At 36.3% G+C, this 22386-nt stretch overlaps 1 protein-coding gene and 1 long non-coding RNA gene across 3 annotated transcripts; one reads left to right on the top strand and one right to left on the bottom strand.

Annotated features, from left to right (window-relative positions):
• Window positions 1-1657: 1657 nt before the first annotated feature.
• On the bottom strand, window positions 1658-3715 carry LOC125924815 (uncharacterized). The gene is made up of 2 exons (XR_007458587.1): window positions 3458-3715; window positions 1658-3345 (listed from the first exon to the last, which is right to left on the bottom strand). It is a non-coding gene; the product is annotated as an uncharacterized LOC125924815 (long non-coding RNA).
• A 2-nt stretch (window positions 3716-3717) lies between these two features.
• On the top strand, window positions 3718-20325 carry OTUD6B (OTU deubiquitinase 6B). Of its 2 annotated transcripts, XM_049633596.1 has the most exons (7): window positions 3718-4012; window positions 4638-4789; window positions 7505-7585; window positions 12366-12678; window positions 14509-14570; window positions 17080-17186; window positions 17980-20325. In XM_049633596.1, the coding sequence occupies exons 1-7, from the start codon at window positions 3931-3933 to the stop codon at window positions 18062-18064; spliced, it is 882 nt and encodes a 293-aa protein (XP_049489553.1). In that variant the 5' UTR covers window positions 3718-3930; the 3' UTR covers window positions 18065-20325. The 2 variants fall into 2 exon arrangements, with proteins under 2 accessions (XP_049489553.1, XP_049489554.1); XM_049633597.1 differs by lacking the exons at window positions 3718-4012; window positions 4638-4789 and adding an exon at window positions 10246-10383 and having other exon boundaries at window positions 6477-7585.
• The last annotated feature ends 2061 nt before the right edge of the window (window positions 20326-22386 follow it).

Raw genomic sequence — 22386 nt, 5'->3', positions numbered from 1 at the left:
TGCCATTTAGGAGCTTTAAAATTACAAATTTAAAGGACTGCATACAAAAAATATCGTATTACTCCATTATTACTCATCTCTAAGTATATGGCTGACTGTAGTGCATTGTTTTTGATGTTGAATTCAACTGAAATATAAATCTCAATCTTCTAATCCTCTGTAACACCTACCCACCTCCTTTCCTTTTTCCTCCTATTTCTTATCATCCTTTCCAGGATAATTGCTCATGGCCTCAAATACTCTCTTCCAATCAGAAAACTCAAACCTAAATTTCTAATCTTTACATTTTTTCTGGCTCTGGATTTGTATTCCAAATGCCTGTGTGACATATCCACAAATTTCCGTTACAAACCATGCCCAATGTTACAAACAAAACTCATTTTTTCCCCTCCATAAGCCATTCTTTTCTGTGTATATACCTCATCTGAAGTAATGAACTTACTTATCATATAAACCAGAAGTTTACCCTCACAACAATCATTTTTTTTTTTAATTTGCATCCAAGTTAGTTAGCATATAGTGCAACAATGATTTCAGGAGTAGATTCCTTAGTGCCCCTTACCCATTTAGCCCATCCTCCCTCCCACACCCCCTCTAGTAACCCTGTTTGTTCTCCATATTTGAATCTCTTATGTTTTGTCCCCCTCCCTGTTTTTATATTATTTTTGCTTCCCTTCCCTTATGTTCATCTGTTTTGTATCTTAAAGTCCTCAAATGAGTGAAGTCATTTGAGATTTGTCTTTTCTGACAGTCTTTTCTTAAAAAAAAAATTGTTTATTTTTGAGGTGGGGGGAAGGTCAGAGGGAGTGAGTGAGGGAGACACAGAATCTGAAGCAGGCTCCAAGCTCTGAGCTGTCAGCACAGAATTTGATGCAGGGCTTGAACTCATGAACCGTGAGATCATGACTTGAGCCCAAGTCAAAGAGTCGGACACTCAACCGAACCACCCAGGCGCCCCTCAGTGAGAAACTTTATAGATGCTTAATATATTTTATAATCTAATCCTACGTTATTAGCCTGAGATCCATTTCTAACAAGCTCCTAGGCAATGCTGAGGACCATAATTTTCACAGAGACCACAAAGCAGGAAGTATTATATGGAAGTCTAAGAAAGAGATGACACTTTAGTAAGTTTTTGTATGGGGGCAGGTGTGGTGGTAAGACTTAGACCGGAAGGTAACTAAATTTAGAAACTCCAGTTACTAAGTCTATCTTAGGTGCATATTCCGCTCTTCACCTAATGTTCCTTGTTCCTTGCCTTTTATGCATCCATCCCATAACAGGTAATGTAGAACATCCTTATTGTAGCATTTCCTGAATTACCAGTGTTTGCTGTAATTTTCTCTTTGCCCAAGTTATTTAAGAACATTCCAAAAATTCCAAGTGTGTGATTTTCCAACATCTAAACTTAGCTTCAAGGCTGTCTTGCAATGTGGTCATTTGTGCAATGTGATCATACATTAAAGTTTTCTCTGTATCCTAATGTTAGATCATTTAGACATGTTTCAGGATAATCTGAAAATACAAATGAAGTAGCAAAGTAATACATACTATACATACATACACACACTCCTATTTAATTACTTTATCTCCTTTCACTTACTTTACTGAGGACTATAAATGTTTAAGTCAAGAGTCCATCAGTTTTTGCCATATGTATGTTAAGAATTACTTTATTAAATACATCAAACACAACAATTTTAAGTCTACATTTAAAATGACTTATGTATACATCAGTAAAACTACCACTCAGATACTGAACATCTTACATATGAATGCCACATTATTTACCACATAAAGCTTAAATATTACATCCTACAGCTTTACACTTTGTTATAGCTTAAATTCTGATAAGAACGTTGCTCCTACTTCAATTTCTAGGACTTTGTTTCCTTGCTGTTTTTCACACTTCCTCTCCAATCCATAAAGCTGGTATATTCTAATTTACCCATAACCTTATCTCAGTGTCAAATTTACTTATAATGAACTACTACCTGAAGCAGGAACTACTGCTTTTCTCTGGACAAGATGTACACAAAACAAAGTTTTCATCTACCACCTCCCCAACCAAGGATTTAGAAATTTTCTTTTTACACAGTATTCACATTACAGATAAAATTGCTACTTTTTTCCCGTCTATAATTAAAAATAGAGGACACAAAACTGTACCGATTTTCCATTTTGTCAGATTAACACTTGGAATACCTTTACTGTGTCCTGACCACACTGACAAAGCCCTTTTATTTTACTTATGTTTAGCTGAAGAACTTGCATATCTTTGTCTACAATGCATACTAAAAATAACAGCTCTTACTTGCTTTCTAAATTAAACATTTACCACACCTTTGCAGTTTAAAATGAGAGAAAGTGAAATTTTACATTGAACTTCCAAATCTATTTTTTGCACTTAGTCTTATAACCCCACATCTAACAAGTTAATCTTAAGGCTGTTTAACTAGCTTTAATGCTTACCCACTTTTTTTTTTTTTACCCTATTTTTTTCATACAATTGCTTCACTACTCTTGAATTGTTTTAACTTATGGTTTTTATGGGTTGCAGTAACATCATTTAACAAATTTTTCAAGGGCAGCATTTGGGTAATATACTTTAACTCCTGAGTATCTGTGAATGTCTTCCAGTTGCCCTCGTATAGAAATAACTTGAGCAGGATACAGAATTCTTGGCTCAAAATTATTTTCCCTTAAACCTCTGTAGACATTGCTTGTCTTTTTGGCATTCGGAGCTGCAAAAGAAATTTCGGGTCAGTCTTTTAACCCTTTATGAGTAACGTGCTTTCTCTAAATACTCGTAGAATTTTTTCTTTATCTTCCAGTTTAACGTCACTAGGGTATGTCTAAGTGTTGCTTTCTTTTCGTTAAGTTCTGGTAGCCTATGAGCTTTTTTCTATTTGCCGATCTAGTTAGTCCCTCAAATCTGGAAAATTTTCTACTATCGGTTCCTAAATTTTGTCTCTGCTTCAATTGCTTTGTCATCTATTTCAGGTAGTCTTATTATGCGTAGATTGCATCTCTTGGACAGATTCTCTAGTTGTCTCTTCTATCTTTTCCCTTTTTTTCCTCATGCTTAGTTTCTTTTGTTTTTCATTTATTTCTGTAATTCGTTTTTCTGGCCGACAGGGTTTGCATGTTTCCGTTCTCTTTCAATTCTCTTATACTTTTCCAAGTGCTCTGACAGTAGCCTCTTTATCTTCGAGCATAGGTCTGTAAGCTCCTGTACCATATGATGGTCCATCCTTAAAACCTCTTCGGTTTCCACTTCTATATCCATTTCAAGAGGCGGCATTTTCTCAATTGTAAGCGGTTTCTGAACTCAGGTATTACGACCTTTAAAACAATGAACAAAACTTAATTCCCTACCGTTTGAATGACTCAGCCCAAAGATTCCCATTGATAATTATTAACAGTTTTACTTCTATGTTTTCTTTTTCTTCCTTACCTTTTGAACAGCACTTCTCAGGAATTTGACCAAAAGAAACGATTAGAGAACGCCGCCCGTCTGAAGACCAAACGAAAGATAACGAACTTCCAAAATGGCTCCCGTCACGTCATCACTGCGCGCCTCACGTCAGAGCCGGTAGCCTGACGCGTAGCTTTATTCCTGAAGGAGCTATAGCGCGCTAGCCAGTCACGAAGCAGCAAACTGCAGCGGTCAAGCCACACCCCCACGCGCTGTCGTGCCCCCCCGCCCCCCCGCCTCGCCTCCATAGACCAGAGTCACGGGAGTGCGCATGCGTCTATCGCATCTCCTTTCTCTTCGGCCCAATGACTCTGCTTAGATCCGGTACCGCCTCGAAGGCGGGACTGGGTCCCAGCCGCGACCAATGGCACCCCGGGTGAGGGTGAGGGGTGGAAGGTGCCTGTGAGCTCGTGGTGCAGCTACCAGCGCGTGTGCTGGGCTACCTGGTCGTCATGGAGGCAATCTTGGCGGAAGAGCTTGCTGAGGAGGAGCAGCTAGTGAGAAGGCATCGCAAAGAGAAGAAGGAGCTGCAAGGTGACCAGGGGGTGGGAAGTGTCCCGGACCCAGGAAAGGGCGCGTGGCGGGTCGGTTCTGTGGAATCTTGAGAGGCTTCTGATCTGGCTCCTCCTAGACTTTCCCAAAGTAGCTAGTATCCTCTTCCCTCCTAATCCCCTATCCCGGTGGTCCCTTAATCCGCCAGATCTTCAGAAGCTTCCTTTTCTTAGATCCGCCACGTCTCCGCTTCCCCATGCCACCGCCTGGGTGCTGGTGTCTGAGAATACCTCCAAGCCGTGATGTTGGGCCCAGACTGTACCGCCCCCTCCCCTGTCTCCCTTTCCCGTTCCTGAACCTGTTACCGACACTTGGATCTAATGGATGCGTCTTAAAATACCTCACCTCAATTTTGAGGACTCAAAAGGGATAGTTAAAAGATTTAAAACTTGAGTCATTTTTCTTTTTCCTTTTCCTATCACACTAAACAAACGTACAGTTTTGAGGATTTTCTTTTTGTCTCCATCTGAGCTCTTATCTGTAAATGTCTAATAACGCAATTACTCTTCTATCATTATTTGTTTCCACCTTTCTCCCCTTATTGTCCCCATTTCTCATTTCCTCTCAATCCTGAATTGGTGACTTCATGATTTTGGTGGCTTTTCAGCCAAAATTCAGGGTATGAAGAATGCGGTTCCCAAGAATGACAAAAAGAGGAGGAAGCAACTCACCGAAGATGTTGCTAAGTTGGAAGCAGAAATGGAACAGAAACATAAAGAAGAACTGGAGCAACTGAGGCTGACTTCTAAGGAAAGTAAAGTATGTAAAGTAATGTTTCCCTTTGCCTACAGCATTTGAAAGCCACTGCCCATCTCTAATATTAAGCTATTGACTATATGACATCGTACAGTTAGAGGGAACGGAAGTCACAATCATGCGTCACCATTCATTAATATTTCTGTGACCAGGTTTACATGGTAATGTGTTTTTGTAAGGGAGGTCAGCAAAAAAAGTACGCGTCAACTATTTACTTGCCCCACAGATGAACAGATTGATAAAGTGGACTAGAGGAACCTTCGCCAAATGGAAGTTAGGACTTCTACTCCCAGAATTGCCATTAAATAGTATTGTAACCTTGGTAAAGTTACTTAAACTTCCTGAGCATAAACTTCTCCACATATAATGTGTTATAAATACTTCTGCTGCTTAAGCACGAGATTCTGTAAGAATCAAATGGGACAGCAAATATGAAATCATTTTTAGATTATAAAGTGCTTTATGAACAAGTTGTAATGAGTGAAAATTTACGTTTCTTGGATAAATTGGAGCATACTGTCATTTTAACTAATACTTATCATTGTGGCTAATAGGTATTGTGTGCCAAGCACTTCAACATATTTGCATTATCTCATGTAATTTTTATAGTAACATACTAAGATATTATCCATGAGGTGAATGTAAAGAATCTCATTTTTCAAGAGGGAAATAGACTCAGAGAGATTAAGAACTTCCTTCTGAACAGCTATTAAGTACCAAAGCTAGAATTCAAAATCAGGATGGTCTTACTCCCAAGATGTGAATATTGAATTCTGTTACAACTTTGTATGGTGTGGTAGTTTATTGCATGAGTTTGGATACCAAGGATCACAGCCTCCATAACATTATTCCATTTTCGATAGTTAGAATGTTGTTATGTCTGTGCAAAGTTTTATCTACCGTAATGTGGTTTTATTAAGTTTATTTTTGGTCTGTTCTTGACAGGGAAAACAACTTGTCTGTACTGATTAACAGTGGTCATTATATTAAACATAGTCTCATTTTCTTTAGCCCTGTTAGCTAGTCATCAAGATCCTGGCCTTCTGTGCCTTAACCTATTTTAATAAAACATTTTTTTTATATTTATTTTTGAGAGACAGTGAGACATAGTGAGAGTGGGGGAGGGGCAGAGAGAGAGGGAGACACAGGATCCGAAGCAGGCTCCAGGCTCTGAGCTATCAGCACAGAGCCGGACGCTGGGCTCGAACCCACAGACCATGAGACCATGACCTGAGCCGAAGTCGGACACTCAACCAACTGAACCACCCAGGCGCCTCTGTGTCTTAGCATATTTTATTCCCAAGTAACCTAGTATGATGCCCAGGTGTTTGTGCTGTCACAATCATGGTATTCCAATTATCTTCTCATTTGCAATTTTGAGCTTTCCTAGGTGTCCAAGGACAAAAATGTTTGATTCTAAATTTTTTTTTTTTTTCAACTTTTTAAATTTATTTTTGGGACAGAGAGAGAGACAGAGCATGAACGGGGGAGGGGCAGAGAGAGAGGGAGACACAGAATCGGAAACAGGCACCAGGCTCCGAGCCATCAGCCCAGAGCCTGACGCGGGGCTCGAACTCACGGACCGCGAGATCGTGACCTGGCTGAAGTCGGACGCTTAACCGACTGCGCCACCCAGGCGCCCCCTTTTTTTTTTTAAATTTTTTTTTTCAACTTTTTTTATTTAAAAAATGTTTGATTCTTAAGCTACATGTTGTTTGTTAAAATACAAGCTCCCATTTTACTTTGACCTATTGTCTTTTTCATTGACTTAAGCTTGTTTTCTTTCCGAATGCTATATGAATTCTTAGGTCATTGCTTTCCAGATGCTTTTCTGTTTCTTGCCTATTGTCAGCATGGCAGTTTGTAGATTTTAGCAGATTCCTCTGAAAAATATAACAATATTCATTTTATTAAAGTTGATGTAACTATTATTTGAAATCTTAATTTGGTTTTGATATTTTGATAATTTGGGCATAGCCTTGAAGAGTGCTGGCTCTATTGTTACTAGAGGTCTCTATATGCATTATGTATGTATCCTACTAAAAACTGGTTTAAGCTATAGTTGCAATAATAAAATGCTAGCTACTAATCCTGATCGTTAAAAGTCTAGCATCTTCTTTAGCAAACACATGATAGCCATTTGATAATTAAGATTGGTTGTGCTATCTGAACAATACCTTTTCTGCCTATAGTTATCAGTTTGTAAATGGGAAAGGATAGAGAAAGCTCAATATGTTACTACGGTCAAGAAGCAGGGTTCATCAGGTTCTGGCTAATTAAGATGGAGAATGGCCTTTCCTGCCACATTTGAGCTTGTGAAGGCAGTAGTGAACTGAGCCAGTGCAGGACCTTATGTATCCTATAGGTACTGTCAACACTTAGAGAAGGGAAGGGTGGACTGCTGAATGAGTTGGCCCATACAGAAAGTATTTGGGTTAATGGAGTAGGAATTGGAAGCAAGAAGGAAAAGCCTGCAGGGATGAGCATTATCTTTGGAGAGCTGTAAGAAAACCTTTTGGGAATCGGACGAATTCTCCCTTAAAAATAGAGAAAGGAGACACAACCATGTCTTGTAATAACGTATCTAGTAGTATTATTCAAATTTGAGTTGTGGGATTACATGCATTTGTGATTTTTTTTCAATAATTTAATAGTCTAATACTTTGATAAATTAAAAGTATTTTTCATTAATTCTTTAATGCTTTTTGTTTCCTTCAGATAGATTCTGTTGCTGTTAACATTTCAAACTTGGTTCTTGAGAATCAGCCACCTCGGATATCAAAAGCACAAAAGAGACGGGTATGAATGTCATGTCACCAAGTACTTAAGTTAGTGCTGTATGCTTATTACTCTCTTAGGTGTTGTGTAGGAAGGGAGTAGGAAAAAAAAATGGTGGAGTTCCTTGTCAAAGGACCTGAGCTAACATTTATTAGGCATTTGCTGTTTGCTAGGTACAATGCTAGGCTTATTATAGATTATATGAAATCTCATTTATTCCTGATTATAATCCTGTGAAGTAGATTGTTAATCTCATTTTAAGAAAATAGGCCTAACCAGTATAAAATAACATGTTCCGTTTCTAGTTCTCATAAGAGAGTGGGCATAGAAGGGGAGTGTGCAAAGAATATTTTTTACAAATACATTATCCCAGACTTAATAATTTAGAATCTACACAGTGTGGGCCCAGATGGTTCTGATGCACAATTTTGGTTAAAAACTATGGTATTAAGTGGTGAAACAAGGATTTGAATCTAGAAATTAAGCAAGATACACAGGTGTACAAAATTCTGAGGTTTATGCGGGTACCTATGTAATGGTTAGCTGCAGTGGGAATTCAGAGAAGGAAAAGTTCATTGTGACAAGTGTTAAATGAGTTAGAATTTTAAGAAAATAGTTATTTAAAGAGGATATTTGAAGTACGATAAATAGCATGCATGTGGGCATGAAATAATTCTGCATCATGGTGAGAGCTATAAGGAAACTGATTTGTTGGAAGTAGTGAGTTCATGAAATCAAAACTATGGGACTGAGATTAGATAAGTAAGGGCTGTTCACCTGGGAAAAGAAAAAGGGGTTTTAAAAACAGTCTGTTTAACTCTAATATTGTTTTACTAACACTTGATGTCTTATAGGATTTAAATACTTATTTTTAAGTATTTTATACTTAAGCGTTTTATATTTAAGTTATTTAAGCGTTTTATAATTTAGTAGTACACAGTTTAATTGGGCATGGTATTTGGTATCAGACTTATGAAGGTTTTAATCCTACTTACTGTTGTGACTTTGGGTAAGATTCTCAACCTTTTTAAACCTCAGTTTCATATGTATAAAATGGGTGAAATAATACCTGCTTTGTAGAGTTATTGTAAGTATTAAGTAATGTACTGTTGCCAAAGCCCTAACACAGTGCCTGGAGAACTAGCAGGTCAGCAAATGATAGCATGTTTACTGTGTTCAGTCCTGCGTAGCGTGCCTCTTACAAATTCAACCCAAGACCAGTAGCTTGTTTTTTGTTGTTTGAAAGTTGATTAAGTTGCAAATTGTCAAACATTTTCATGCTTATATAAGATTGTATTCTTGAGTAAATATGATGATTGTGAATTTCACAGAATCATGAAACTTAGATTTTATGGTATCTTGGAGGTTATCTGTTTTAACTCCCTACTTAAGATACATGTTCTCTTTGTGATAGCCTTATAGTTATCATCTAGCTGCTATAGATCAAAAGCAAAGGGCAGAGTTTTTGCTTGGCAGTAGCATAACAAAATATTTATTGGAATTGCCTCTACTTAGTAATTGATACATCTTGGAGTAGCCTATTTAATTTTGGAAAACATAGGCCCCAACTCCTTCCTGTCTGTATCTAATCTTATTCATCCCCAGCTGGACCCCAGGTGGACCCCAGCTGGACCAAAACAAAAAATTAAACTCCCTTTTCTCAAACATTTTGTTACTTTTCTCCTAAAATAATGCATAGCTAAAATGCATACCTTTTCAACTATACCCTCAAAAAATTTAGTATCTTTTGTAGTCAGCTGCTTAAATACTTGGCAGAGAAAACATCCTAGAAGTAATTCCCAAAGTTTTTTTTATTGCTTTGTTATATTAATAGTATTAATAAGATTCTGGAACTGAAAACACTTAAAAGTTTATATAAGAAAATGAAACTTGAACTTTTTTTTTTTTTTTTAGACAAAGGCACCAAGGAATAAAAAGAATGGTGTTTGTCTTTGGGAGAGATACAACTCTCTTTTAGAAAAACATGACAAAAATTTATAAATATTTATTATTGGAGTATTGTAGAACAAATCTCTTATTTTTAATTGAGAAAAAAAAGGGGAGTATTTTATTTAATTCAGCAGACTTGAATGGAAGAAGCTCTTTGGTATGCTGGAAAGAGCCCTAAGTAGAACTCAGGAGAACTGGGTTCCAAAAATAGGAAATTTGAGAGCCAGAATGAGTTCTAGTTCAATTTCTTCATTTTTCAAAATTGTCAATGGCATACTGAAAGTTTGATACCAACCCAGGACTGGTACCCAGCTCTTAAGATTCCTCTTCAGAGTTGATTTTGCTGCGTGACTTCTTTGACAGGGCTCTAGTTTTACTGACAATATATTTATGAAGTTAAGTGCTGTTTTCATCTTACATACATGCTTTTATTAGGCTTAATTGTTGCCATTCTGTCTCCAGCACTTGGGCTGTAGAAACCACAGTGCCTAGTGCCACCGGGAAACTATTAGTGGCTGGGAAAAGAATCCAGTGAATTTCCCACCTTGTGCCCTGGAAAGGAAACATAGTTACTGTGTAACATTAAAGTGGAGCTTGAGGACAAAAGTGAAATGCTTGGATTAGATTTTAGAAGCTTAAACGGTTTAGTATAAAATTCCACTCTTCCAGTAACTAGTACATAACATCATTAACTCCAGCTCCCATCTGCTCCAACTTTTATTCTGATTTAGGTGCCTGGATAGAAGGAGCGCTCTGTGTTGTCCTTGGTCCCACTCTGCTTCTAAACCAGCTGTATGGCCTTTGGAAATCTTTCTGCGTGCTGTTTCCTCAGAGGAAAATGAGGGGTTTTGGATTAGATGATATCCAAGGTGCTTATCCTCCCTCTCCCCTCTGAAAATGTTTTTTAGACTTTCATAAAGTAACAGTGCCATCTTGTGTTTTAAGATTTTTATGCCGCTGTGATGCACAGTTGTAGGTATGCAGTGAAATAAATTTGTTCATGTTATTCCTGGCATGGTTGGATTTGGGTGGAATAAACTTAAACAGGTGTATATTTCATTAGGAAGATAATACTGCTTTTGATTCAGGTAACTTACAAATCACTTTAGGTTCTAGTATGGCACCTACCAGGCAAGTAGTTCAAATGTGTGACAGTAAGTTACATTGAAATTTGCCTTTCCATTAATTTTTCTGCCCTAAGGAGGAATGAGAGCTAGGGACATGACAGTCTTTACCTTTTCTTACTTTTTCTTGATTTTTATTCTCTTAAATTGAAAAGCAGTCATGACCAGCATATAAATGAAACGTATTCATGGTAGAGAATTAGATGCAGAAAAGCATGCATGTGCGCACACACACAAAACAAAACTTATTTTGTAAACAAAAATGAGACTCTTAAATACAGAGAACAAACTGATGGTTGCTAGAGGGGAGGTAGATGGGGAATGGGCATGGGGGGGCAAACAAATTATTTTGTAATTGTACCATCCAGAGAAAAGCACTATGAATATTTTGTGTATATTTTTCTAATTTTTAACTATGTATGTGTAGATTTAGTATATATTAGCTATATACATATCTTTTCTGCCCCCAGCCTCAGCTCTTGACATGTTTCTGTGGTACCCTAGCTATATGAACTGTGTTCAGCTATGAAACAGTGCTTTCTGGCTTTGATCCTTGCTAGTCCAACTGTCAGGATTTCTTTCTTTCCCCCCAGCCTTCCCACTCTACTTCTCATCCATCCTTCATGTCATAGATCTCATGCCCCACCCATACCTAATCCTTGCATATGTTGCCATGGGAAGAACTCTTCTGACATTTGAATAAGGAAAGCAAGTTGCAGAATATAATGTGATACCATTTTTGTTAAAGTATTTTTTCTATACTTTGAGTACATCAATATTTGTTAAAGCGCTTAGGAAACAAATCTAGAAAGATACACACCTGACTTCTACAGCAGGCACTGAAATTGGCATTGGTCATTAGAGGAACTTTTGTCTATCATGATACTTTAATTTTTTATAAGAATGTTTTTATCTGTTGTTTCAGTTAAGTGTATGTGTGTGTGTGTGTGTGTGTGTGTGTATGTACACATGCACCGTTTTTTTCTTTAGGCTAGATAAATAGAATTCCCCTACCCTTCTAAAGTCTTTGGCATATTAATACTGCACAGGTGATTTAGCATGCTAATGCCTCAGTAGTGGAGTGATAAGTTAAAAAGCTTGGATTAGCTTGGCATAAGTATGATAATGATGTTGCTTTAAGGCCTAGCACAACATAGTATTAAGGCAGTACTTTGAAATCAGTAACTAAAGCTTTTAGAAACGTATTTAAAAAAAATTTTTTTTTAATGTTCATTTATTTTTGAAAGAGAGAGACAGAGACAGAGTGCAAGTGGGGGAGGGGCAGAGAGAGAGGGAGACACAGAATCCTAAACAGGCTTCAGGCTCTGAGCTGTCAGCACAGAGCCCGATGCGGAGCTTGAACTCATGAACCGTGAGATCATGACCTGAGCCAAAGTCAGATGCTTAACCGACTGAGCTACCCAGGCACCCCTCATGTAGTTTTTAAGTAGACTTTAAAGAAAAATTTGAAGGCTTTTTTTTTTTTTTTTTTTTCTGTCCTGGTATAGAGCTCGGTGCTGGGTACATGCAGATGAGAAAGATAGTTGCCCTTAAAGGAGTTCCCAGTATAGAAAATTCTACAAGTGATGAGATCATCAATATGATAATGCTTGTGGGAGAAGGGACAAAAATGGCAAAAGTCTTGAGGGTCTTACATTTCTATCCCCTTAATAAATGTAAAATAGTCCTCATTATTGTGAATTAACTTTCCTATATTCTCCTCCTAGGACAAAAAAGCTGCATTGGAAAAGGAGCGGGAAGAAAGGATAGCTGAAGCTGAAATTGAGAACTTATCTGGAGCCAGACACTTAGAAAGTGAAAAACTTGCTCAAATATTGGCAGCAAGACAGTTGGAAATTAAACAGATTCCATCTGATGGCCACTGTATGTATAGAGCCATTGAAGATCAACTCAAAGAACAGAAATGCCCTTTGACTGTGGCTGCCTTGAGAAGTCAAACTGCTGAATATATAAAAGGCCATGTGGAAGACTTTCTGCCATTTTTAACAAACCCTAATACGGGAGATATGTATACTCTAGGTAATTTATTTTTCTTTACTATGTCTTGTTGCTGCTGTTAAATAAAGTGATTCCTGGCATTGAGGAGAAGAAAAACCTATTATAGTTCTTATGGAGGAAAAAGTCTCAAAATTTAGGCAGAATTGTTTTTTATATTATAATAGATACTAGTATATTGTTTAAGGCAAAAGTGGAATAGGATTCATTATTATTACTGAGAAAATTATGTTTCTGAGTTCACATGTCACAAAGTAGGCATAGAGGGAGGTATGCTTTGACTAGTCTGTGGAAGTATAGGGTCCAAAGACCATAAGCAGAGAATGATCAGAAAACCAAATCCTTTTATCCTATACTTTGGGAAATTCAATTTTACTTTCAATAAGCCACAATACTTAGGCAAAATTTGACTCTGCAAAACCAAAAACAAATGAGTTAATAACCTGCCTTATTATTCTCTCTAATACCTTTGACAATTAAGATAGAATATTTATGGGGAGGTAAAAAAAAAAAAAAAAAAGAAAGAAAAAAGAAAAACTAGCCAGTAAAGGAGAGAGCAGGTGAAAATCTGAAAGAGTGTTGGGGAGAGTCAGAGATATAATAGAGGAAAGTTCGTCCTTAAGAGAAGATTGCAGGTGTGGCAGTATCCATTGGCAAGTCAAATGACCAGGAGGGGTAGGAGAAGGGATGGTTAAGGTTGACTTTGCTTTAATGGAGTCCCTGACTCTGCTAGTTGCAGGGCAGTGGAAAAGAGTTGGCAACTCAGCATGCTGAATTTAAAAAAAAGACAAAAGACTTAATTTCTTATTCATTTAGTCAATATTTATCGAAAGCCACTATGTGCCAGGGACTCTTCTAGGCACTTCTAGGATCCTGAGCGCTGGGAATATAGCAGTGAATGAGGCAAACACACAGGACATACTTTTCTGTACATGTCCATATTTTTTTTCCTTTCCTCTAAACAGGAAGGGTATTAGTTTCCCATTTTTAATTTTCTGTATAAGGTGTGTATGCTCAAGATGTGCCATTAAACTGCACTTAGGTCCTACTCTCATGACTAGTCCAGGAAGTCTTTTCTTTGGCTAGAACTGATACTGAAGCAAATAAGGTAAATGCTTTAAAAATAACAAATAGAGGCACTGTTTGATGCTACTTCTGGCAAAGGAGTTTCACCTCCTTTCTAGTTTTACCCTGATTCTCTTTTCACATCTTTTTTTTTTTTTTTAATGTTTATTTTTGAGAGAGAGAGACAGAGTGCGAGCTGGGGAAAGGCAGAGAGAGAGAGGGAGACACAAAATCTGAAGCAGGCTCTGAGCTCTGAGCTGTCAGCACTGAGGCTGATGCAAGGCTCAAACTCACAGACCGTGAGCTCATGACCTAAGCCAAAGTTGGATGCTTAACCGACTGAGCCACCCAGGTGCCCCTCTTCTCACATCTCTTGTGGGGTCTTACAGTGGACCCAATTTAAGGCTGCAGTGTTTTAGTTCAGTGTATTTTTTCAGATGCAGGTTTGGATTTTAAAATACATGTCAAAATATTGAGTATGGTGGCAGTTTTGAGGGTTGCTTAGCTAAAGAGAGAAGAATAGGCTTGCTATGTAATTAAGGTCCCTAGGCCTCAGCGTGAGGGAGAGAAACAGAAATGAATTGCTTTCCTCTCAGATGGAGTGGTGGTGGAAAGTTGGAGCGAGTTAAGTTTGGATCTGGGAATTGGATTAAATTCTAGAGAGTGCAGGTAGAGAAAGGAGTAGGTTTACAACTTGAGTAATGATCAGGAATTGTGGGAGCTATAAAAGGGATCTGGTAACATGAGTTACGAAAATTATTAAGTGCTATATTCTCATTTTTTCTACAGAAGAGTTTAGGAAGTACTGTGATGATATCGTCAACACAGCTGCATGGGGAGGTCAGCTTGAGGTAAGTTTGTAATTATTCATAGTATTTGTGGATTGTTAAATTATTTCTAAATCCCATATCAGATGTATTTTTCAGATGGTCCCACTTTCTCTTTGAGTATCCCTTTTTGTTACGTATTTGCCGTTTCTCTACTCATGAAGCATTGAAATGGGGAGTTAACATTCTTAGGCCGTTAAGTATGTATCTTTGGGAAGTAAAGCACTATTTCATTTTAAATAGCCCAGTGATTGATTTGTGGGTTGGTAAGGCTAATGTTACTCTTGGGTGTTTCCATTTGTGATGCTGCTCCTGGCAATATATTTGATTTTCTGGACTTATGAAAGTGACGATTTTATTCAAGTATAGTAAGATTTAGCCTAGTGGCTCAGCTGATGAAAATCACTATTATAAAGAGAAAACCGTATTTTTATGTGAAATTATGGGTCAGATCCTGCCACAGTACATTATAATTGGAATTCCAGTTGATACTGACTTCAGAGCAGTATCTGATGCATCAAAATTCACATGTAGGAAGACAGTATGTTCAGCCACTTGTAGGGAGTTCATCAGGATTTTTTTAAAGCTTTATCTTACTTTAACTTTGTTTTATTAAAACAGAATAAACATCTAATAGTTCCAAGTGGTGATAAGGCAGCCTGGGGTATTCAAAAGTCAGGGGATAGGAGAGAAAGTCCTAGGTTTGGGTCCTGGCTTTCCTTCTACCCTTCAGTTTTGTGACCTGCGGGGCGTCCGCCATGTTTCCCGAGCTCGAGTGTCCTAATTGAATAGGGATAATAAAACCCCTGTGTGTACTTGGTAGGTCATTTGTGGACATTAAATAAGACAAGTAGTGTATGCATAGAACTTTGTAAGCTAACGTGCCAGATGGATGAATCTAGCAGAATTAATATTGTGTAGTGGTAATTAGTCACCTTGAATGGTTTGTGGATCTGAGTATTTCAAGATCTATAGATCTTGAACTAGTTCTATAGATTCAAGAACTATACTTTTTGGAGAAATGACGTGAATGCTTCTTTAACGTCTTTTTCTCAGTAAGTCTATATTTGTACCTCTTCTGAGCCACCAGAGGGAACTGTGTCCATTCGTTTTGTATGCCTCTCCTGGGTCTCTGAAACTCAGGAAATTGTCATAGTAGCTTTGTGACTACATTAGGAGTAAAGGTGCTTGAACTTTCTTGAGGAGCACAAATTAATAGAACTATAGACCTAAGCAAGTCTTTTTAAAGAGAGAAAAAAAACTTTACAACATCTTTTGAAGGACATTTACTCATAAATTTTTGGTCTGTGAATTCATTTGACATAGGAATTGCTGTTTTTACAATGGGGTAAATTTAAATTATTCAAGAGAAATTCTTTATATGATTTTTAAAGACTTCGAAGGGATGTTAAGATTTCCAGAGCTTGCTTCACACTCTCCATTCTGTGCTGGCTTTTAAAAATGTAATTTCAGGTATAAGAAAAAAAATACCTCAAAGGAACATTTTATGAGGTAGAGTGTGGGATTAAGTTTGCTACTGTGCAGTACAGAATTTCCATATATTTGAAATTTCTTAACCTTCTTTTAAAACATCCTAAAAGGACCATGTTCCAGACAAAATGTTCTTATAATTGGGCAAATACATAGATGTGAGGGCACTAAGATTGAGGACTGTTGAATGATTAATTTATGAACTTGGGCTCCAGAGTCAGACTTCTCAGTTCAGTTGCAGGTCACTTTATTTCTATACGCTTGACTTTGGGCAGGCATCTTGACCACTCGCTTTAGATTCTAGGTCTTTACCTATCCCATAGGATTATTTTCAGGATTGAATGAGTTAATATACATAAAATGCTTAGTGTTCCTGGTCATAGTAGGTCTAAACAGTGTTACTACCAATATTTATTATTAACTATTATTCATCTGCCTTTAAACTCTATTTTTATAATGTATGGTATGAAATTAACATTGTGTATTAATCATGTGGAAAATCCATGAAAGGATAGTACAATTCACATACATAACTTACCTACTCATGCCTTGAATATTATGGAACAGTGGTTTTCAGCACTAGTACATTAGAATCATCTGAAAGCTTTTAAAAGAATAAACCTCCTAATATTTCCTGTTCTTTCTCTCCTTCTCCCAGCCCCTCCCAAATTGTAATTGATTTGATCTGGTGCCTGAGTGATAGTATTTTTAAAAACTGGCAATTTTCAAGCAGTATTCAAAAGTAGAGGGACTAGTATAATGAACCTTTACTTCATTAACTATGGTATTGCTATTTCTAAAAAGCTGTTGTGTAGCCAGGGCTTGAAATTTCTGCGTTTGATTTAATAAGTATTACATTTGTTTTTTTCAACAAATTGTATTAAATGTCTACTATGTGGCAAGCAGGCTCTTGGTGTATAGTGAGGAACAGAGTAGATCTCTGTTGGATGATGGTTGCCCTATTCATGCATACTCAGTAGTTTATGACTTGAGTAAGATTTACCTTTTTATTTTCCTTACTAATACATTTTCTTTCCTATAGCTAAGAGCCTTGTCTCATATTTTACAAACACCAATAGAGATAATACAGGCAGATTCTCCTCCTATTGTAGTTGGTGAAGAATATCAAAAAAACCCATTAATACTTGTGTAAGTACCTGGAAATTTCTACTGTTACATTTTTCATAGTTAAGACAAAAAGAATTATTCAAAGATGTTAGGTTGTATATGTTGATTAATTAGAAAAAATATGTCTTCGGTTGCATTAATTACGCTTATTTTATGTTAAAGGCAATTATAAAATTAGAAAGCATTGTCAGTCAGTATGTGATTTAGATAATTGTTTAAACTTCTAGTGGTTTATTCTTGTGTATGAGTTAAGAATAAAATCATTTCTAAAGATTACAGATTTTAGGATTAGTTTTCATACTGTCTTAGTGTGACATTAATAATGCTAAGTTTCAACAAGAACAAAAGCGGAAATATATTCATGTTGCCTAATTGGTTATTCCTTAGAGAGATTTTCTTCGTATTGTCAAAGTATTTTACATGATTGAGAATTCTTTTCTGAAACACAGCATGGAGAGTTTGCTGTTGGCTTTAGTGTTTATTAGCCAAACTACCAAGGTAATCATTAATGGCTTAGATTTAGGTAAAAATTTAAGGTTATTGAGTACTCAGCATCTCAGTAATTTTCCTTTGCCCCCTAATGATTGTGTTTTCCCTGATTTAAACTCAGCAGACAGAGTTATTGAACCAGATTTTACTGACTGCTGAAGCTTTTCAAATGGGTTTGAACTTTTAAGTAATATGTCAATGAAGTCTTTGAATGATACCCCTGTGGAGTGATTCATTGAGTGTTTGGTTTTATATACATAATAAACATTTATATACAATGAATTACTTTCGTCTAAACTACTCATTTCTCCTTTTCTCATTTCAGATATATGAGACATGCATACGGCTTAGGAGAACATTACAATTCTGTTACACAGTTGGTGAACACAGCTCCTGAAAATTGCAGCTAGTTTACAAAATGTTACACAATTATGTTTTAGTACAGTGTGCCGATCTGAGTCTTCTTACAAGTGCTGGATTGTTCTGACATTACTGAAAAACACAACTACCTTAAATCAGTTTTATGGCAAAGCTACTAACAGATTTTTTTTTAAAGTATGCCAGAGATAAACTTTAACCAGTGTTCCCTCTGTGGTATTTAAAAACACTTGTGAATCGTTGTGGAATACATCATTTACAGACCAAGATAGTACCTATTTGCTGATATTTTTACTAATATAGGGTCTTGAACATTCTGTTATGCGTTGAAATAAATTTGATTTTTCTCCTTATTACTAAAAGCTTTCAGTAACCATTTTAATGTAACTTTCTTGAAGAAATGAAATGACTTGGTCATTGCAAAAATGTGGTAAAGGTGACAGCAAATCTAATTAATGCTTATAAATGCATCTGATTTCAGTAACCCTAGTATTTGATGGAATTAATACTATGAAGCTTTTTATATAACCCCATCAAAGTGCAGCTAAAAAGCTTGCTTTAATAACTAAAAATTTTAAAATATTTATTCACATGGGAATCAGTTAAGTGTAAGAAATGAGAAATTTAAAGGTAAATAGGTGTTCCTATCAGATCAGACCTCTAAAGAAGTACCATCATGTTTTCTTACAGTTTTTTAGTGTCTTTTATTTTTTTATTCTATTTTTTTTATTTTTTAAGTAATGTCTCCACCCAACATGGGGACTTGAACACATGACCCCACAATAAATAAAGAGTTGCCTGCTCTATCAAGTGAACCAGCCAGAAGCTCTAGTACCATCATTTCTTGATCATATTCAAAACTGCAAATTTTTATATTCTTCGTTATGTTTTCCTCGTCACCACTTAGCTGCTTTGCTTTCCTTGTGGTCTTTTCCACTCAGAAATAGTTTGTGGCCTCTCATTTTTTTTTTTTTTTTTTTTAACTTGTACACACTGAAGGAGTAGCAATGTAAAAGGGTCCAAGGCCAACTTTACTTCAAATTCTCCTCACTTTCAATTTGTCTTACCAGACCTCTGTTTTTGTTTCATTCTCCAGGATTAGAAGAAAGTTAGTTAGCCTACATTTATTTCAGATACGTGAGAATGTTTATGTTACATGTAGGGATCAAGTTGAAAGCCACTGTTTGGGAGCTAAGACTGAATAGTAAAATCAGTATACAATACTTTCTGATATGAATGATTTATCTGGCTCAGATTTCAGATTATTCTTAACACTATTCTAAGAAGATAGTATCTGTATGTAGAAACATGTCTCGCTGATAATTTGTTATGTAACTAAGTATTAATGAAAATGAAACTTTTGGTTTCATCTGTTTTTCCCAAATTAGGAGTAAATACTAAGATTCAGCATCAAATTTATAATTCAATTTTTGCTCCATGAGCGCAACTAATTTTTGTAAGTAAATATTGGGTTTTATGATATTAAAACCAGTTGTTAGTCTCACATGCCCACCTGATGACAGTGTGGGAAGCTGGTAGGGACTGTGGTCAGCTATAGCAAGTACTACACGAAGGTGTTCTAGCTCAAATGATGAAAAACTGTTCTGTTTGCCTAACAAAGTATATTCTGAAGGCTGACTGTTTTGTAATCCTTGATCTGAAATTTTTGGGGTCTGAAATTATAAAAGAATTAAATTATAAAATGGTAAATGGCTGACCTTTTTTTATGAAATGATCTGTTACTTTAAAATCAAAAGATAAGCATTAAGAAGTAATAAAAAAGTATCATAAACCTAGTTAGTACAGATGCCATCTATATTTAAAATAACTTCTTGGTAATTATTTTTTCTTAATAAGATGAATGGAACCTTCTTGATTATAGGTTTATTTTTATTATTTTTTATTTTTAAATGGGCAGATATTGTTATGAGTAAGATTTGTGTGGTCAGCTTCTGTTCTTCCATAAAACTTCAAATAAAAATCATTTTAGCTGTAACCAAAAACTGAAGTCTTTAAACAATGGCAGATGTTAATTTAAAAACAGTATATACTAATTTAGTTTGCTGTATGATTATGGTCTAATGGAAGTTTCATAAGCTCTCTTTTCTCTTAATTCAGAAAAGTATATGTCAGAGTTTTGGAATATGTCTTTAGCCAAGAATTTTATCCACTTACATATGTTTACAAACTTATATAAAGCAAAAAAGAATGTATGTAACTATAGTGAGCAATATAGTTTTGCTCATATTATCTGATGTTTGCCAAAAAGAAGAATAAAAGATGTATGAATTAAATCATTTGTTCGTTCAAATTGTTATTCTTAAACAATTTTACAATTTAGAAATAGGGAAAATCCTCTTTGTTTTAGAATTTTATCCTGGCTTTATTTTGTCCTTATATATAATTGAGAATAATACAATCCCAAATTCTTGCTTTAAGGGTTTTGGAATAAATATATAAGCATAGCACTATGTCTCAGACAAAATAGAGGAAGATAAGGAGATAGGCATTTAAGCCATGGCTCTTAGAAATCAGGTTGAAGCTTAAAACCTTTTAGAATAATGAAGGTTATTTAGGGTAAATGAAATTGAAGAATATTCTAAGACTCATGGGTGTTGAAGAAGGAAATTTGCACAAACTAATGCTGGTACAGGATTGTTAATGTATTGTTTTGGTCCAGGTGTCATGAACTAGCTGAAGGAGCAGATCTATTGTGTTTCTGATAATTTAATTGGTAATTTCATCATATTTTTACTTTTATTGAACAAATGAGTGTGACTTTTCTTCCTTTCCATATGTTTTCACATACCGATTCTTCTTTCCTGTCTTAGATCTTCTTTAAAACCATTTTCCATCTTGCAGAAAAAATATAACTCAAAGGGTTTTGATTTTTTTTTTTTTTTTTAAAGCAAGTTGTAGGAATTATCATTTCTTGTTCACCACCCTTCCTACTTGAAGGCCTTTGAGCTGCCATTGGGAGTTGAGAGCTTCACCCAACCTATTTCACCTAAGCTTACTGCCCTGGTCTCCATTTCATCAGCACCAACTCCCACCTGGCCGGGGCTGGGTACCCCATTTCATACATGTTGGTTTCTAGTAACCACACGCTAGTAATTAGTATTGTTTGTATTTAGTTTATTATTATTGTTATTATTGTTTTCCTTTAGTCTGTAAATGCTTAGAAACAAGAACTTGTTGACTTACTAAATTATCTAGCACACTGCCTGGCCTATATAGTAAGTGCTTATTAATAAGTATTGACAGTCATAAGATCAATTGAGAGGATAAGATTGGACTCTTAAGGAGTTGTCATTAGGTTAATGGACCATTAAGTACAGAGAGGTATTGACTTAGTGTTGTGTCTGCTCACAAAAGGGCTGCTCTCTAATTTACCTAACCCCTTTGGATAAATCCTTAAGTCTTTAGGTCAATTTAAGGGAGGAATAGAACCCAAGAGAGCTTTTCTTTTTTCTTCTGACAGGTTTTTTTTTTTTTGCCTTCATGTATCAGTCTACAGAATATAAAGATTCTTTATAAGTATACAGACCAAGAAACTGTTAAGAACTTTGTTAATATATTGGCCAGGAATAAGTTTGTAGTTGTCTTCTTTCAGTATAATAAGGATGATGATTAGTGTAACTTATTGAATCAGATTACAGCCCTCTGCTGAAACTATCAATGCTGTGAACAGAGATGACTTCCAGTCTTCCTGCTGATTTTTCTTCTCCATGTTACCCTTATCTTGACAAAAGGAAACCCCTGTTTCCTGTTTATTTACTGTTTATAATCTTAAGCAATACAGTATCAACCTGAGGACTAGTGAGAACCCAGTGTAGGAGTTTGCTGAGCAAAAATAAGAATCTAGTTTTAAAGAATAAACTGCTGTTTTGAATCAGATATTTTCTCCCCTGAAATGAGAAGGGCATTCTACACCTATCTCAGAGTTTGTCAACAATGACACTACAGACATTTTGAGCTGGATAACTGTCATGAAGGCTGCTCTGTGCGTTCTAAGACACTTAGCATTGCTGGCTTCTAGCAACCAAGTGCCGGTGGTACTCTTCCCCGCACCCCCCACCCCCGGAGGTGTGAGGAAGGAAAATGTCTCTCAACATTTTCAGTGTCTCCCTGGGGACAAAATCACCCCCAAATGAGAACCACTTACTATATCATAAGTTGTACTGCTAATGAGGTTGGCAAGTTTTAAGGAAAACCATTTAGAATAAAAATGGGGCACATTAGAGCTATTTGTTTTTTGTAACTTTGTCAACTGCCTAAAGCTAGACTTTACATGAACCCCCTTTGAAAAGCTCAATGGACCTTCTTTTTTCCCTTCTATTTTCAGACTGTATCC

The sequence above is a fragment of the Panthera uncia genome, chromosome F2, assembly GCF_023721935.1.
Source record: "Panthera uncia isolate 11264 chromosome F2, Puncia_PCG_1.0, whole genome shotgun sequence".
Classification (NCBI taxonomy): Eukaryota; Metazoa; Chordata; class Mammalia; order Carnivora; family Felidae; genus Panthera; species Panthera uncia.
This window is presented reverse-complemented; position numbering and strand designations above follow the sequence as displayed.